The sequence below is a fragment of the Anomaloglossus baeobatrachus genome, chromosome 7 (assembly GCF_048569485.1).
Source record: "Anomaloglossus baeobatrachus isolate aAnoBae1 chromosome 7, aAnoBae1.hap1, whole genome shotgun sequence".
NCBI lineage: Eukaryota > Metazoa > Chordata > Amphibia > Anura > Aromobatidae > Anomaloglossus > Anomaloglossus baeobatrachus.
The window spans coordinates 203,113,984-203,131,689 of NC_134359.1; the positions used below are offsets into that span (position 1 = coordinate 203,113,984).

Genomic DNA, 17,706 nt, shown 5'->3' on the forward strand with positions numbered 1-17,706 from the left:
CTTGCCCGCAGTGATGACGTATTTCCGCCCACAGTTCAGTTAGGATGTGCTTCTGCAGGTCGCTATCATGGTCTTTCTGAAGCATGCTACTTAGTTAGGTTTCTTTGCTGTGTAGCGGGTAAGTGACCGGGCGCCATTGTCGTGTTATACAGGTACATTACTGCTGCTTGTACTGGAGAGGGAGCTCAGCCGGATAAGCCTGTCAGCTAATGTTCCCTGTTATCAGCCATTGCAGGATGGGAGGACAAGCTGTACTGTCAGTGCCATTGCCTCTGTGCGTCAGTAAACCCCCCCCCCCACCCCCCCACCCCGCCGTCCTGCGTCAGACCCCCCCCCCCCGCCGTCCTGCGTCAGACCCCCCCCCCCGCCGTCCTGCGTCAGACCCCCCCCCCCGCCGTCCTGCGTCAGACCCCCCCCCCCGCCGTCCTGCGTCAGACCCCCCCCCCCGCCGTCCTGCGTCAGACCCCCCCCCCCGCCGTCCTGCGTCAGACCCCCCCCCCCGCCGTCCTGCGTCAGACCCCCCCCCCCGCCGTCCTGCGTCAGACCCCCCCCCCCGCCGTCCTGCGTCAGACCCCCCCCCCCCGCCGTCCTGCGTCAGACCCCCCCCCCCCCGCCGTCCTGCGTCAGACCCCCCCCCCGCCGTCCTGCGTCAGACCCCCCCCCCGCCGTCCTGCGTCAGACCCCCCCCCGCCGTCCTGCGTCAGACCCCCCCCCGCCGTCCTGCGTCAGACCCCCCCCCGCCGTCCTGCGTCAGACCCCCCCCCCGCCGTCCTGCGTCAGACCCCCCCCCCGCCGTCCTGCGTCAGACCCCCCCCCCGCCGTCCTGCGTCAGACCCCCCCCCGCCGTCCTGCGTCAGACCCCCCCCCGCCGTCCTGCGTCAGACCCCCCCCCCGCCGTCCTGCGTCAGACCCCCCCCCGCCGTCCTGCGTCAGACCCCCCCCCCCCCCGTCGTCCTGCGTCAGACCCCCCCCCCGTCCTGCGTCAGACCCCCCCCGCCGTCCTGCGTCAGACCCCCCCCCCCGCCGTCCTGCGTCAGACCCCCCCCGCCGTCCTGCGTCAGACCCCCCCCCCCGCCGTCCTGCGTCAGACCCCCCCCCCCGCCGTCCTGCGTCAGACCCCCCCCCCCCGCCGTCCTGCGTCAGACCCCCCCCCCCCGCCGTCCTGCGTCAGACCCCCCCCCCGCCGTCCTGCGTCAGACCCCCCCCCCCGCCGTCCTGCGTCAGACCCCCCCCGCCGTCCTGCGTCAGACCCCCCCCCGCCGTCCTGCGTCAGACCCCCCCCCCGCCGTCCTGCGTCAGACCCCCCCCCCGCCGTCCTGCGTCAGACCCCCCCCCCGCCGTCCTGCGTCAGACCCCCCCCCGCCGTCCTGCGTCAGACCCCCCCCCGCCGTCCTGCGTCAGACCCCCCCCCCCCCCGTCGTCCTGCGTCAGACCCCCCCCCCGTCCTGCGTCAGACCCCCCCCCGCCGTCCTGCGTCAGACCCCCCCCCCCGCCGTCCTGCGTCAGACCCCCCCCGCCGTCCTGCGTCAGACCCCCCCCCCCGCCGTCCTGCGTCAGACCCCCCCCCGCCGTCCTGCGTCAGACCCCCCCCCGCCGTCCTGCGTCAGACCCCCCCCCCCCGCCGTCCTGCGTCAGACCCCCCCCCCCGCCGTCCTGCGTCAGACCCCCCCCCGCCGTCCTGCGTCAGACCCCCCCCGCCGTCCTGCGTCAGACCCCCCCCCGCCGTCCTGCGTCAGACCCCCCCCGCCGTCCTGCGTCAGACCCTCCCCGCCGTCCTGCGTCAGACCCCCTCCGCCGTCCTGCGTCAGACCCCCCCCGCCGTCCTGCGTCAGACCCCCCCCCCCGCCGTCCTGCGTCAGACCCCCCCCCGCCGTCCTGCGTCAGACCCCCCCCCCGCCGTCCTGCGTCAGACCCCCCCCCCCGCCGTCCTGCGTCAGACCCCCCCCCCGCCGTCCTGCGTCAGACCCCCCCCGCCGTCCTGCGTCAGACCCCCCCCCCCGCTGTCCTGCGTCAGACACCCCCCCCGCCGTCCTGCGTCAGAATCCCAATTCCCCCCCCCCCCCCCCGCCGTCCTGCGTCAGAATCCCAATTCCCCCCCCCCCCCCGCCGTCCTGCGTCAGACCCCCCCCCGCCGTCCTGCTTCAGATCCGCCCCCGCAGGATTCGGAGCTTGTGTTCATGTATTTAGGTTGTCGCTGTGCTGGCGGTGGTCGGCATCACCAGCTCTTCCTCTCCCTGTCCGCCATACTGGTGATGGCCCTGATCGATGTCACGGCTCTGCCAGACACATTATTGCAGGCCATGAACTCCTAGACCGGGCCAGCAGGACCGTGTCTGATCCTCATTAATAAAAACATCTTGTCCCTTTTAGGAAATGGAGGTAAATGTGAAATGTGAGGACGGGACGGATCCGAACCATTCAGGAGATGAAATGAAAGAAGAAGAAGAAGAGGAGGAGCTGCCACATGCAGAAGTCATAGACATATTCTCGGAGGGTCTGGCCATGCTGGTCCAGGACCCTCTGCTGTGCGACCTCCCTATACAGGTAAGGCGCGGCCTGTGGTCTCCTCTCATTAAAGATGCTTTCGAGATGGAGGCACTATATGTCCTGGTCCCCGGCCACATGCTCAGAGTGGATTCTAAGGGCCTCAGTAAAGCAGAATTATGTTTTCAGTCCTTTACATAACGTTGTAATTAAATGTCACTATGTCAGATACGGGCAAGTTACCGGCTCCCCCATATAATAAGGCGTCACTGCGTTCTACCGCTAAGGGGTTGTGGACTCTGAAACGTGTATATTATACGGAATGTGATCTTACCTGCATACACCATCCGAGTGGGAATGTTTAATGGACATGGAATATAGTATCATTATTTGCAGTGCTGGATGATTTTTTTTGAGCAAGCACAAGTAAAGAAAAAAATGCCGAGGAGCGTAAACGCAGATGAACAAAGTGTAGACCTGAGGAAAGAGCTGAGGTGCAAAAGTCCAAGGCGCGAATGAGATAAAACGTTCTCGCCGCTCAATGAAAGTCCTCTTGATACAAGTCCATCAAAAACATTTTGTTCATCACTGTCATTTGGGAAAGCAATAAAGAAGGAAAAAGCTCTTCCACAATCGCCTACAAGGAAGCCTGCTGCAGTGAAGACACTCGCCATGAAGTTTAGTCTCATACAACGTACACCAAAGCCACCCTCTGAAGACGTGCAGTAACGCGTGTCATCCTACTAGTAAGGGGCCTAGATAGTAGGGCAGTGACCGGGGATGAGGGACTATGTCAGAATTTATGGAGAAGGCATACTTGCCCAAAAGAAGGCCATGAACATGAATGCACTAGAAGCATACGCCTCTTCAAGCACCAGCGTCCAGACATGACAATGGGGAAAATTTGTGACCCGAGTTCTGACGAGGACCAAAATCTTTATTGCTGCCGCTATCACAGAATTTCCCAATGACTTGTGATGGGATTGTCATGTATGGCTAGTCTCCCAGCACACCCAGACCTAGCATCACTCTGTCCATGGGTGCCATTGTGTTGCTTTGGTGTGTGCCAACTTTAAGATGTGCAGCTATTTCTGAGTCAATATATGAAAGACATTGATCCATATTGTATAACTGGATACTATCAATGGGGTAATAACAATAAAACATAGACACAGTGTCATTTTACAGAAGCCAGGGACAAACTTGTGGAGCAGTTAGAAATGATGATGATGATGAATCATGCAAGTTGATTTTGATGAGAACTTTCAAATTCATCAGCAAAATGAAATCCCGTGTGCCTGATCATAATCAGAAGGTGTCACCTATACATCTGTTCAACTATTGAACTCTATGAAGAGCAATTCTGTTAGTGATGATTTACAGCATACCGTATTTTTCGGACTATAAGACGCAGCGGACCATAAGACGCACCCTGGTTTTAGAGGTGGAAAATAAAATTTTAAGCAAAAAATGTGGTCATGCCACACTGTTATGGGGCAAGGATCTGCTGCTGACACTGTTATGGGGTTACTGTCCCCAAATTCTCTACTAAGGTACCCCATCCTGGTAATGATCCTCCTGCCTTTATATATATATGTCCCTCATCCTGGTATAGCCCCATCTTGCTATATACTGGCATATGGCCGCATCCTGCTATATACCCCATCCTAGCATATGGCCCTATCCTGCTATATAACGCATCCTGCTCATATACCCCCATCCTGCTCATATACCCCCATCCCGCTCATATACCCCCATCCTGCTCATATACCCCCATCCCGCTCATATACCCCCATCCCGCTCATATACCCCCATCCCGCTCATATACCCCCATCCCGCTCATATACCCCCATCCCGCTCATATACCCCCATCCCGTTCATATACCCCCATCCCGTTCATATACCCCCATCCCGTTCATATACCCCCATCCCGTTCATATACCCCCATCCCGTTCATATACCCCCATCCCGCTCATATACCCCCATCCCGTTCATATACCCCCATCCCGTTCATATACCCCCATCCCGTTCATATACCCCCATCCCGTTCATATACCCCCATCCCGTTCATATAGCCCCATCCCGCTCATATAGCCCCATCCCGCTCATATAGCCCCATCCCGCTCATATAGCCCCATCCCGCTCATATAGCCCCATCCCGCTCATAATATACCTCCATCCTGCTATATACCCCCATCCTGGTATACGGCTTGCATCCTGTGGCACATAAAAAAAAAAAAAAATAAACATTCATACTCACCTTACCTCACTCCCTGCAGCATTGTTCCTCCTCCCGTCTGTGTCAGCAGCAGCGCTGGAGTGTGGAGTCGGCCACGATCCCTGCAGCATCGCGATGTCCTCCTGTCTGTGCCAGCTGCGGCTGTGTGTGGACACGTGAGCACAGGGATGACGTCATCGCTGTGCACACCGCTAGTCTCCACACACCCGCCGCCGGCACAGACAGGAGGACATCGCGGTGCTGCAGGAATTGTGGCCGACTCCACACTCCAGCGCTGCTGCTGACACAGACGGGAGGAGGAACAATGCTGCAGGGAGTGAGGTAAGGTGAGTATGAATGTTTATTTTTTTTTTTTTTTTTATGTGCCACAGGATGCAAGCCGTATACCAGGATGGGGGTATATAGCAGGATGGAGGTATATTATGAGCGGGATGGGGCTATATGAGCGGGATGGGGCTATATGAGCGGGATGGGGCTATATGAGCGGGATGGGGCTATATGAACGGGATGGGGGTATATGAACGGGATGGGGGTATATGAACGGGATGGGGGTATATGAACGGGATGGGGGTATATGAACGGGATGGGGGTATATGAGCGGGATGGGGGTATATGAGCGGGATGGGGGTATATGAGCGGGATGGGGGTATATGAGCGGGATGGGGGTATATGAGCGGGATGGGGGTATATGAGCAGGATCGGGGTATATGAGCGGGATGGGGGTATATGAGCAGGATGGTGAGTATACTGATTCACTGCACCCCGCGCTGATGATGATGTGCAGGGGGCAGTGAATACAGCCGCACATGATCACTCCAGACTGTAGTTGCCAGGGGTGATCATGCGGGCAGGCTGTTTAATATGCGTGAACCCCCCCCGCCCATCACACCACCCACCTGTCAGCGCTGGCTTCAGCGCTGAGAGATGATGGGCGGGATGATGGGCGTGCATATTAAATGGGCAGGTCCACGTGGTCACGGCAGGTGCTGCTACAGCCTGCTCATGCCACTGATGACCCGCAGCACCCTCATTCCCCGCAGCCCTACATTCGGACTATAAGACGCACGCCCCACTTTCCCCCAACATTTGGGGGGGGGGGGATGCGTCTTATAGTCCGAAAAATACGGTAAGTTTACAGTACTTGTGTTTTAATCGAAGCTTTCTTTATGCAGATACATATTCACCAATACATAATCTTAACATGTGCTCAGATGGGGCCAAGCCAAATAGTTACACCCTGCTGATGGTTCAAGATCCACAATTTGAGACTGTCATGTGGACACTTTTTGGTTCTGCCCATGGCAAGGGTCCAGTTGACGGTTTAGGTGGAATTATCAAGAGAGCCGTTTGGAGGCCCCTTCTGCAAAGAAGAGTAGTAGTAAAGTCACAAACTGAGTTTTACAATGTTTCCAGTCCCGTATCCAAAAAAATCAGGATGGAGAAAGTAAAGGCAGGAAAGACCCATGGACAAGCAGAAAGGTGTCTGCCATACCACATCTGCATGACCAGCAGTACCTTAGGATGAGTGGAGATAGTTTTGATGAGTGACATTGTCGCTTTGGAATTTAACCGGCTTTTTATCAAAATGTCTTAAAAAATATCTGGAGGGTCCACAGAGACATCAGGTTTTCTTGCTTCTGTGAAGGATGGGGACTTGGTTGTTGGCTACAATGCACAGGAGAGCTATGGCATTGTAACTGGCATTTCTGATCATGGGGAAGTAATGGTCAGTGCCGTGCAGAAGAGAGGAAATGGATGGCTCTGGCCTCACACAAAGGATGAAATGGGGTACCCTGCAATGGATGTCATCCACAAGGTGGACCCACCAGTGCCTGCTAAAATAGAGGAGTGATTATTTTTCATTATTCCCATCTAGCCATTTGATGGTCTTCACTTATACAGATAAATCAGTGGTTATGACAGTTACATTAACTGTTACATCCGTTACATGGATTTTTCCATTGTTTGGGATACTGCACATAACTGAGTAGCCATTACTGAGGTAGGAGATGGCAGTTGTTACTGAGGAGCTCACCCCCAGGGGAATCAGGTGACAGGTTCCATTATTGTGAGTTCCTAAAATGTTTTACTCCTATAAAACTGACATTGAAGAGCGCCTCCTTCATGTATCTGTCCACGATCTACCTTTTTGGAGTGTCACACAGCGTTCAGGAGAACTATTCTGTATTTGAGTGTTCCAGAGAGGGACACGTAGTGAACTATACATACTTGATCTATCCTCTACACTACACCTCTTCTCTCTGGTAGGAAATGTACATTTGGTTAGAAGCCAACAGACAGGCAATCACATGTATGACCAGATGGTTGGTGGCCACAAAAAATGGCATTGCAAGCTTTATGTGGCCCCCAGGCCTCAGGTTGTGCACTTTTTGCGTTAAAGCATACCAATTAAATGACCCAATACATGTAAGAAAGCACGCCCTTGCTGAAGATACGTGGAGGAAAGCACGCCCTTGCTGCCTGATACGTGGAGGAAAGCATGCCCTTGCTGCCCGATACGTGGAGGAAAGCACGCTCTTGCTGCCTGATGCGTGGAGGAAAGCACGCTCTTGCTGCCCGATACGTGGAGGAAAGCACGCTCTTGCTGCCTGATGCGTGGAGGAAAGCACGCCCTTGCTGCCCGATACGTGGAGGAAAGCACGCCCTTGCTGCCCGATACGTGGAGGAAAGCACGCCCTTGCTGCCCGATGCGTGGAGGAAAGCATGCTCTTGCTGCCCGATGCGTGGAGGAAAGCATGCTCTTGCTGCCCGATGCGTGGAGGAAAGCATGCTCTTGCTGCCCTAAATGCCATACAAGTTAAAAAAAAAAATTTAATGCACAGAAAAGTCTCAGGAAATGTCATCATTGGCCTCCTCTTTATTTTGACGCCTACTGTTTTTAAATTTGCAGTTCCTTTTCATCTGCATTCTGTTAGCACAATAGGTGCAGGACCTTCCTTTTCTTACCAACATGCCTTACTCCTTGGGAAGAGAGGGGTCTGTGAAGGCGCTGATCCTCAGCTATCTGTGCCCATAGCTTAAAGGGAACCTGACACCTCCAAAAAAAAGTTATTTATCAGCAGATAAATCTCCAAGTAAATGGCATTTAATCCCCTGTAGACATATTCTCCCTGTAGGTACTTGTAATCATTGGGGAGGCCCAGGGAGTCGTTAGTCACCGCTCGCCGTACAGTGAGAGCACGGTTATCTCTCCCCAGCACATTTACAGCTTTTGCTGCACACACATGCTCCAGATCTGGTTGTCAATCAATGTCCCTGAGAAGGATTATAGCCACACTCTCTGCAACTGATCTGTGCATCAAACCAATGACTGGATGCTAGTAGGAGCAGGGAGAATAACATCATGTTCTCCCTGTAGCTGCTTCCAGTAAATCAATCTGTTTCGATGCAGAATATTACCACTCTATCTGCAGGTAGCCAGCGGTTTTGGAGCTGACCTTTTGTATAACTTAAAGACCAAAAAAGTGGCCTAGTGATTTATTTTTACACTATACGCCTTCCCATTCATGCACACTACAAGGAGCATTCTATAGCCCATTATTGAGCCACCATTGGGCTCATCCCAGCTGAGAACAGCTATGCTCTTTTGTTGTGTTTTGTTTGTTTGTTTTTTTTTTCTTACTTGCCTTTAATGTTTTGTCCATGATTAGAAAAAATTGCTACAAATGTGATTAAATATACCTTTTTGTTTTCCATTGTACAGTATATACTGATGATTGACCTCTCCCTCCTTTATAATTGCAGGTTACCTTGGAAGAAATCAATTCCCAAATTGCACTTGAGTTTGGTCAGGCAATGACAGTCCGAGTTTGTAAAGCTGACGGAGAAGTGATGCGTAAGTGTTAGAAAAAACATTTGTATTGTGATTTTCTGACGTGGACTCATTTGGGCAGTAAATGAATGAGTTTAATATAATGTCTAATGTATAGCGCAAGGGCATAATTTGTCATAAAACGCCAAACTGGACACGGGCATTTTGAGTCTTCATTTAAATGTGACCAGGGATATCTCCCGGCCTTATCCAGGTAATCACTTCCAGACAGTGGTGGGGGCATAACAAAGGGCTCAGGCTTCAAAGGTTTAAAGCTGGACTAGGGGCGTACATTGAAATCATGGGGTCCAATAGCATTCTCCCACTTAAAGAAAATAAATTTATGGAAAACCAGGAAAGGAGCATGCATTGTAGCACAAACACAAGTATTGCACCCCTACTGAAGCCCCCTTTGTTTTCTCACCCACTATGATCTCCCTTTCCTGCCTCCAACAGAGTGTGATGCTCCCAAACATGTAACCCCCCCCACCCCCCACACACATAGTATGATGCTTGCCCCCACAATATAATAACCCCTATAGCCCTCTTCCCACCTATAATAATGTCCCTGGTTAAGGAGGATTAGGAGATAATAGGTACTCTCTGTGGCCCAAAAACAGCTAAACCCTTCGGGAACTGGGCCATCAATTTGGTAGTATCCTTTTTACGTCTGTTAAAATATCATGGTCACCTGTATGAAATGCTGCAAAAAAAATCTCATAGTATTCGGCTGGTGCACAACCCATCTCTTGCCATGAGCAAATCATTTAGTGCTGATTCGGTGCGTTTGGTTTTTCTGGAAACCAGACTGGAAAGGGTGATAGATGCAATCAACTGGTATCTGCGTGATGTCCTGCACGCTGTGATTAGTGTTTGGCTTACATTCAGCGTTCTCAGATGTTTTGTTTATGGAGAATAGAAAAAAAAACAAAAAACCACCGCCCATCCACATCCGGAAATGTTTTGCTATGGGCCAAAAGCAAAACATTTCCGGAGGTGGGTAGTGTTTTTTTTTTTCTCTTTTTTTTTTTTTTTTTTCTCCGTGAACAAAACATCTGAGAACGCTGAATGTAAGCCAAATTTGAGCCAATCAAGCACTAATCGCAGCATGCACAATGCAGGGCATCACTCACACACGAGCACAGCACGACACACTCATCTAGGTGATTTTCACGTCATTTTCTGAGCCCAAACCACAAGCCTAAGTGACCCGCCCCAGGGCCGTGGGGTACTCGGTTCCGGGTGTTGGTTAATGGGATTATGTCACGGGGGCCCGTGCCCGGTTCCGTGGTCGCTGAAAGTCGATAAATAATAAAAAAAAAAATTAAAAAAAATAAAGAAAAGTATTTTGTGACGCCACCTACGGTTCCACTATGGTTACTGGGGCTGCAGGTCAGACCTCTGGGGTGATGGTTAGGCAGCCAGTTATTTACGCTTCCCGTAGGTGAAGCGGGGTCCCCAGGGCAGTTTTTGTAGTACACAGATATGGCGGCCGTTTTTCTTCACAGCCTTTTCAACTGTCACTTTAGTGCAGCAGCCTATGGCTCCTCAGATGAAGAAATAAAGTGCGTTACACCAATTCATTAACTCTGACCAGGTTTTACTTGCAGGTGTTAAAAATGGGTTCAGTTTCTGATGTTACAGTTTTTGGGTAATCTGGGAACAGTTCAGGTTTTCTGCACCAGGTCACTTGTGTGGCCTCCCTGCTGCGCTATGTTTCTCCTTGGCACTAGGCTGCCTGTAGCTCTATACCTTGACACTCTCTCACTGTCTTCACCTGTATGGCAGGCGGCGGGAGCTTCTCTAAGGGGCACTGCTGTACTCACTGCGGTCCCTAAGCTCTGTGTAGCGGCTTTTCCTTCAGGTGCTGCTGCGGCCAGGAGATCTGCAGTCTCCCTGGCCCCCGGTCTTTATTGCTGGGCAGATTAGATCCCTCACAATCTCGGACGCCGATGTCCGATAATCAGCGCTGTTCCTTGGGGATGAACCGGTCTGGCTCCACCTCCCCGGTCACTCCTCTTTTGCCTCACTCTTGATCCCTCAGGCGGTCACACAGTTACTTGTGCGGGCTAAGCACTGCCCTCTCCATTTTGATGTCTTCCCTCACTCTCTGCTCGCACAATCTCCTTTTTTCCAACTGTCAACTGTCTCTCTGACTCCGCCTCCAAACCTGGATTTAAAGGGGACCTCACCTGAACTCGACTTGTAGAGCTCCCCCTCCATGCTTGGAGTGGAAATGTTGTATGTGGGATTACCTGATGTGGAGATCCTTCCCTGCCCAGGTACAGGTATATTTGTGGCAACTGAACTCTGGGGTGCCACATAAGGTTCACTCATCTCTAGTCATTGGCAGTGTCCCTGTGTTTGATGCAGATTTAATCTAAGTATAGCTTTCAGTCCCCTAAAGAGACTATTAAATCCAGTAAAACTAAAAAAACACCCCCCCCCTCAAAAGATAACCCTTTCACAACCTAGGATGTGTATATATATATATATACTTCCTAGGTCACCTCCCTCCCCTTACTGCGGGGTCACACGGCGAGTCGGCATTCATCCCAGCACATCTGATGATCTGATCAGTAGACGTGCGCCTGTTAACTCCTTAGATCGTGGTGTCAAACTCTGACAGTGTGTTCTAACGTGCTGTGACTGGGATCGTGCCATTCCCTGCCATCATCATTAGCCCTGTGACGCGATCACGGGGCACTAATTAGTTGACATGACATGCTAATGACCCCTGTTGCTGGCAGAGCGCCAGCATTCACAGGAGATAAGCATTTCTGCTGATCAGAGCGACGCTAAAGAATGGGAATCTATCCTTCAGTTCTCCAGGAATGTTTAGACGTTTCCCTGGGAATTCCCACTCATCCAGAATTAAACTTTGTACATTACCGTGAGTTAGAAACACCATCTTCCTTCTTTGATATAAACCTCCAAACATTTCCTCTTGGATTGTACACGTTTTTGTCCTGCTCAGCTCCCATTATATCCTTTACTGCTGCTAAGCGCTCCTCCTTGTCGTCTGATGAAAAATACAAGTTTATCATCCTGATCTAACCTGCGATTTCAGGAAAGCTGCTCTGACGCTATCCATTCCTCAGGGACTGATACCTCTGCTTCAGAATATGAACTGTCCCTAGGATTGGACTTCCTGGGTATTGTTTTGTTTTTGCTCCTTATGGCACTACAGTAAAGGACTGAGAGAAGGAAAAAGGGAAAAAAAAAAATCAAACGCCTCAATTACGTTTTTTTTTTTTTTTTTTTTGTTGCTGCAACATTGCAATTAGCTAGGATCAAAACATCATATCTACCTTAAAATGGTATCAATAAAAAAGCGCAAATAATAATGCATCACAGCCCCAGATCTTGAAAACTGAAATGTTACAAGTCTCAGAATTTGGCAACAAAAGGATTTTATTTTCACCACTTAAAGAAAAAAAAAAACAATAAAAAACAACCTATTCATGTTTGGTATCTGCATACTCCTATTGCCCTGGGGAATCACTGCCAGGTCTGTTTTATCATATATTGAACCATTGGTAAATAAAAAAAAAATCATTGTGGAATTTCACTTTTTTTTTTTTTTTTTTCAATTTCACCGCACTTGGAATTTTTCCCTATTTTCCAGTACATTATATGGCCGACTGGTGTCATTCAAAAGTACAACTCGTCCCGCAAAAAACAAGAATTCATATGCCTATATGTAAAAATAAAAAGTTATGGCTCTTGGAAGAAGGAGAGGAAAAAACAACAAATGAGAAACTGAAAATTTCACAGGGGTGAAGGGGTTATAAAACCCTTATATTTTGTAGTATAGGGATTCACCACTAGAGGGCAATAAAGGCTAAGAGCAATGTAAGACGCAGAACACTGCAGCGCTGTACCGTGTAGTGGCCACTGCTGGGTACTGCAGCTTATCCTCTATTTACCTGAATGGAGATTACACAGTACTCTGCAGATGACACTACACCATGTACAGGGCTCATCACATATATCCGACCACTGCTGGAGCAAGCTCACACAAACATACTAGATCCATGCAGATACTTCAATTGTTCTTCTTTATTTTTTACTATTACATGTTTATAGCTTTATAAGCAAACCATATGACAGGGGTCGTAATGAGGATAAAAATAACACAATCCGAGTGGAATGCGATGTTTTATCACATTCCACTCGGTCCGATTTCATGCCGTGTGGCTTAGGCCTAAGGCAAAGAGGAAGACCCAGCAAACCAAGGAATTGATACAGTCAAGATAATAATGAAGACCCTGGTGAACCTGTCTAGGGTTGAGCAAGATTGATCTTCCTACAGAGCGTTCATCCATCAAGACGCCATGGCTCGAGATCGAGCTGAAGGCAGCTAAATAAATAGTAACTATATAAGATCTGTAGTACAGGCTTGTAAAACATTATAGCTTCATGATGTAACCCTTGAGAATTGTGACTTTTCTATAACTTTAGATGTCCAGGGTATGCCAGTAATTGACCCCATGCTGTGCTGTATAAGGGAGTGACTGCACAGAAGCTCATCTGTGGCTTTCTCTTATGTACTATATCGCCATCTGCTGGTGAATCGGTGTAGTGCTAATGGTGTATCATTGTTTTCAGTTTGGCAATGTGATGCAGAATGTAGAGGATGATGGAAATGTACGTGACATATTGTGTATTTCTCCTTGTAGCTGTTGTTGTTATCCAGAATGCCACAGTTCTTGATTTGAAGCGAGGCATCCAGAGATATGTGCAGCTAAAGCACCAGAGGGAGGGAGGGATACAGCATATCAGCTGGTGAGCGGCTCTTCTAAAATCTATGCCTTTTCTGTGGAGTAGGATCAGGGAGGTGAAGACTAACGCACATTTTCTGATTGTTAGGAAATATGTCTGGAAAACCTACCAGCTGTCCTTTTCTGGAGAGAAGCTGGATAATGATGAGAAAAGTCTCCGAGAGTAAGTCCTGTGTATTCTGCTGTCTTTGTGCGTCAGTCACTGCCCCTTTCTGTTTGTGGCAGCCATTTTTTTTAGGTTTCAGTAACTTCATCTTCACTGTACGGACAATAGACCATTGAATTATTCAGCCATATCACTAGGAAAACCCCCAAGGCCTTATTTAGATGACCAATTATTGCATACAAGTGCTGTCTGTGGTTATCACATATAGCCCTCATACCTGTGATAGTCTAAGGGACCCTTCACATGTACAGCATTTTTCGCTGAACATGAGGTCCGCAGAAAATTGCAGAGACTTGTTGGCACTGCAAGTCTATGGGTCCATTAAAGGACCGGGCTGCACTTGAATATTTGAGTGCGGTCTGATTGGACTGGTAGAATGGAAAAGAGAGAATGGTATAAGGCTTTATACTCTGACCAAAGTCTGATCCCAAAAAACGTCTGTTTTTATTGTACATAGAAAAAAATCTGACGTCTGAATGAGGCCATACATATTTGATTAACGTTGGCCTAATGCATATGGGTCCCCCAACTCATGCTGTCAGGGAAGGCAAGGATCCACTTTGTCTGATTTTGGGCTGCCTAGATCTAATCTGACAGCGGCTCACTAATGGAGAGTACAGCAGTGCTCTGCAGAGCGAGTGTCCTGTGTATGGGATAGTCGGGTGAGATAGCTGTTACCCTGATGTTATCTAAAGTGTTACATGCAACATTGGTACAACTTATTGGGAGAGCAACATGAATATAATAGTGGGATTGGTGCAGGTCGGCTGCTGTGAGATTTATTATATATCTGTGTTAAGTCCAGGGCCCTGTACAAATAGGGTTTATAGTACATAGCACAATACATAAGTATAACATAAGCGAGGACATTGTGAGGGCGTACAGTGTACAAGAGCAGGAGAAAGTGGGCAGTATGAGGCGCTCCTATGGCAGTGCACTGGCAGCAGGGTTATTGTAGCTTCTAGGATATTTTGTGAAGAGATGGGATCTGCCCGCTTTGGGTAGCGATCCCAGATTATGGCTAGTGGCACAGGGAAAATCTTAGGGTGGGCTGTGTGAAAAGAAGACGGTTTGAGAAGAAAAACAGATCTTGTGATGACAGGAGATTGGGGAGGTAGTGGGAGATGAGGTCAGACATTGCTCAGTAAGTTATCAGCACTTTGGCCGATGGATGGCCGGAAAAGGGAGAGAAGGGATTGACGTGGGGCAGAGGTGCAACATGGGAGAGGTGACTGACCCGAGCTCCAGGGTTGAGTTTGATGGGAGCGGTGTGTGTGTGGAGCCATTGCTGTGAATGATAGGTGTGGATGGGGGGAATTGACCCTAGAATGCGCAAGCAATTCAATCTACATTAGAAAACAAATTACCTAGCAGGCCTGCGAGGCCCCAGGTATGCGTTCTAGGGTTAATGTAGTTTACGGAAGAAGGTGCTATAGCAGAGGGGGGACATCTTGGCCAGAGAGGTAAATTTGAAGTAAAAAAGGCAATGAATGCCATGTGATTCAGAGAGCTGACTCCGGCCAAAGATGGAGATAATGAAGACCCCAGGACAGAGTCTTGAGGGACACAGAGAGGGCGAGACAATGAGGTGTTGTCTGTGGGCGACACCAAGGGACCCTATTCATTAGTACATCTGCATTCGTGACTTATTTTTTTGTCGTGCTTTTGGCGTTTTGATTTTTTATATATATATATATATATATGTTTTCCCTTTTTTGTGTGTAAGTCATGTCTACCCCATGCTATTTTATGTCATCATTGTGGGCAGGGTTTGGGGTTTCTGGATATCTTTATCAATTTTTAAAAAGTTGGTCATTTTTTCTGTAAATGTATTAGTTTCCTCCATCTGACTTTTCCTGTGCATCTGTTCAGGTCCTGCGGTTTGGACTGGGGCTTTACTGTAGTAAGGCTTCCTCATACCTAGTAACTGAAGTATTTGATGTCTTTTAGGTACGGTATTAAAAACCGTGATGAAGTGGTCTTTGTTAAGAAACTGAAAAGGAAATACTAATGTGGTAAGTGACATTACATCTAGTTTCCTTCTCAATTATTTTGTCACTAAAGGTGTATCTGTGTAGGATTTTCCTGGTGGTATTCCCTGCCAATGCAGCAGGACATATAGGAAAAATGTATTAAAAACTAGCTGTGCCCTGTCACGCTTCGCTGTGGCACATTCTCGTTTAACGGATAAGAAATGAAACAAAAGATACGTTTCCAGCAAGAGTTTAATTTGTCAACATTTGTGGGTATACAACATTTTTGGTTTTACCATCGGCTGCGCAGATAAAAAGATTGTCTGGTTTGCCAACCCGAGAGCATGCAACATACAATTGTCCATGGCTGAAGCAATCCGTATGTGATTATAGACCACACAAGTCTAAAGATTGACCCTGAGCTTTGTTGATAGCATTTGCAAACGCCAATCGAACAGGGAATTGCACTCTCTTGCATTGAAACGGTATATCGAATGGAATAATGGGAATTCGAGGAATGAACATCTTCACCTTTGTAAGGTGCCGTCAGAATCATTGCTTCTATTATGTTGGTCATCAATTTTTTGACTGCAAGTCGTGTGCCGTTGCAGATTTTTGGCTGATTAATAATTCGTATCATAATAATGGGCACACCGATTTTCAATGTCAATATGTGCGATGGTACCCCGGATCGCGATGACCCAGCATATAGCGCGGTTGTTAGTTTACCGTGAACAGTTGAAATTTTCCGCAGTTGCGCGAATGCGTGGATCGTGATGACCCTGCATATAGCGCAGTTGTTAGCCTACTGTAAACAGTTGAAATTTTCCGCGGTTGCGCGCATGCGTGGATCGTGATGAGTGGACCGAAACACTTGCAGGGCTCTGGGGGACATTGTGTCAAAATTTGACGACAATCAGTCAGGATCTTTCTGAGATAAACGGATCTTTACAAACGCACGTAAGATTTTTCTTTCTATAGATAATGCACAGGAGAAGAGGAACAGATTCCAGCAGCACACAATAGAGCGCAGCTCTGGCTGGATGGTTAGAAGTCCAATAGTAATAATAATTCAGCTGATTTCACCTGCAACATTAAGAAACTGACTGCAGACAAATGCAAGCCAGACATCTGCAGACCTGGATAATGAACTGGACGGCGCCTATCACTGGACAATGACTATCGCTGACGCCATGAATGTGTCTCCGTATATTCCACACTTGTGATAGGCAGCCATGATGGGTCGGGTATGCCGATTCCCATTATCCTCTTTGTGCTTAAATAGACATTTATTCAATCTGTACTAGGCCTGGGTCAGACGAGTGTTTATAAATTGATCAGTTTTTTACCACCATGTCCTTTTTATACATTAACAATAAAAAATAATGAACAAATAAAGTTTACTATGTTAATAAAAAGTGTCATTTACCCAAATTTAGTATTACATGTGAATATTCCGTCTTTGTGGGTAGAAAACTATTACACATTGTTAGTGGTGGTATTCGTGTTATACCGGGGGCTGATCGTCTTCTGTATTTGCTTTTAGAGACTCCGTCATGTGTAGAAGCCCCGAGTGATGGGTGACAAGTCGTGGTCCTCGCTGATGTCTGTCCGAAGATCATTCTATTTATTATAGATATATATTTTTTATTAATAACTGATGTCCTCCTCACAATGTTATATAATAAAAATGCAGAAATATTTTTATCATTTGTTGGTTGATTACAGCCAGTTGTTTGGAAAATCCAATTTATCATCACAATTGTTCATTAAAAGACCAGTAAGAGTTGGGTACTGAGGAGGTCCCGCAGCTTTAATGGTTGTGCAGGGTCTTTATCTGCAGCCGGAGAGAACAGTGAGTGTGAATATGCTGCGATTTATTACATTTAGTAGCATAAAGCAGTAAATACTGATAGGCCACCTAATACTAAATATTTCCAGAATTAACTATAAACCCCAAAAAAACAGAAGTAAAAACACTCACTAAACAAAACTGACATTTATTGTTTAAAACCTACAATAAAATATCAGGATGGTAGGAGCAGAATATATATAAGAATAAGGCTGCACATCAAACTTAGATAATGGTATAATGCCTCAAGCATATGGAAAAATATTGGAATATACAATGAAAAATGCTACTTGCTAATTTGAACATGTGAATAATGAATTGCATACCTGCCATGAATATTAGGAAAAAGGAGATATTTAGCAATCGCATTGATCAA

At 48.5% G+C, this 17,706-nt stretch overlaps 1 protein-coding gene across 1 annotated transcript; it reads left to right on the top strand.

Moving 5' to 3' along the window:
* Window positions 1-13: 13 nt before the first annotated feature.
* SNRNP25 (small nuclear ribonucleoprotein U11/U12 subunit 25) lies at window positions 14-17,181 on the top strand. Its single transcript, XM_075319089.1, has 7 exons — window positions 14-118; window positions 2,371-2,544; window positions 8,489-8,579; window positions 13,238-13,343; window positions 13,428-13,502; window positions 15,456-15,520; window positions 17,025-17,181. Exons 2-6 carry the CDS (start codon window positions 2,374-2,376, stop codon window positions 15,514-15,516), a joined length of 504 nt encoding a protein of 167 aa, XP_075175204.1. The 5' UTR covers window positions 14-118; window positions 2,371-2,373; the 3' UTR covers window positions 15,517-15,520; window positions 17,025-17,181.
* The last annotated feature ends 525 nt before the right edge of the window (window positions 17,182-17,706 follow it).

What these genes read in the sequence shown, in the direction of transcription:
- SNRNP25 (XM_075319089.1), top strand. Translation starts at nt 2,374, where the DNA reads ATGGAGGTAAATGTGAAATGTGAGGACGGGACGGATCCGAACCATTCA. An exon ending in TGTGCGACCTCCCTATACAG is followed by an intron (nt 2,545 to 8,488) that starts GTAAGGCGCGGC and finishes TTATAATTGCAG; the next exon opens with GTTACCTTGGAAGAAATCAA. An exon ending in GGGATACAGCATATCAGCTG is followed by an intron (nt 13,344 to 13,427) that starts GTGAGCGGCTCT and finishes TCTGATTGTTAG; the next exon opens with GAAATATGTCTGGAAAACCT.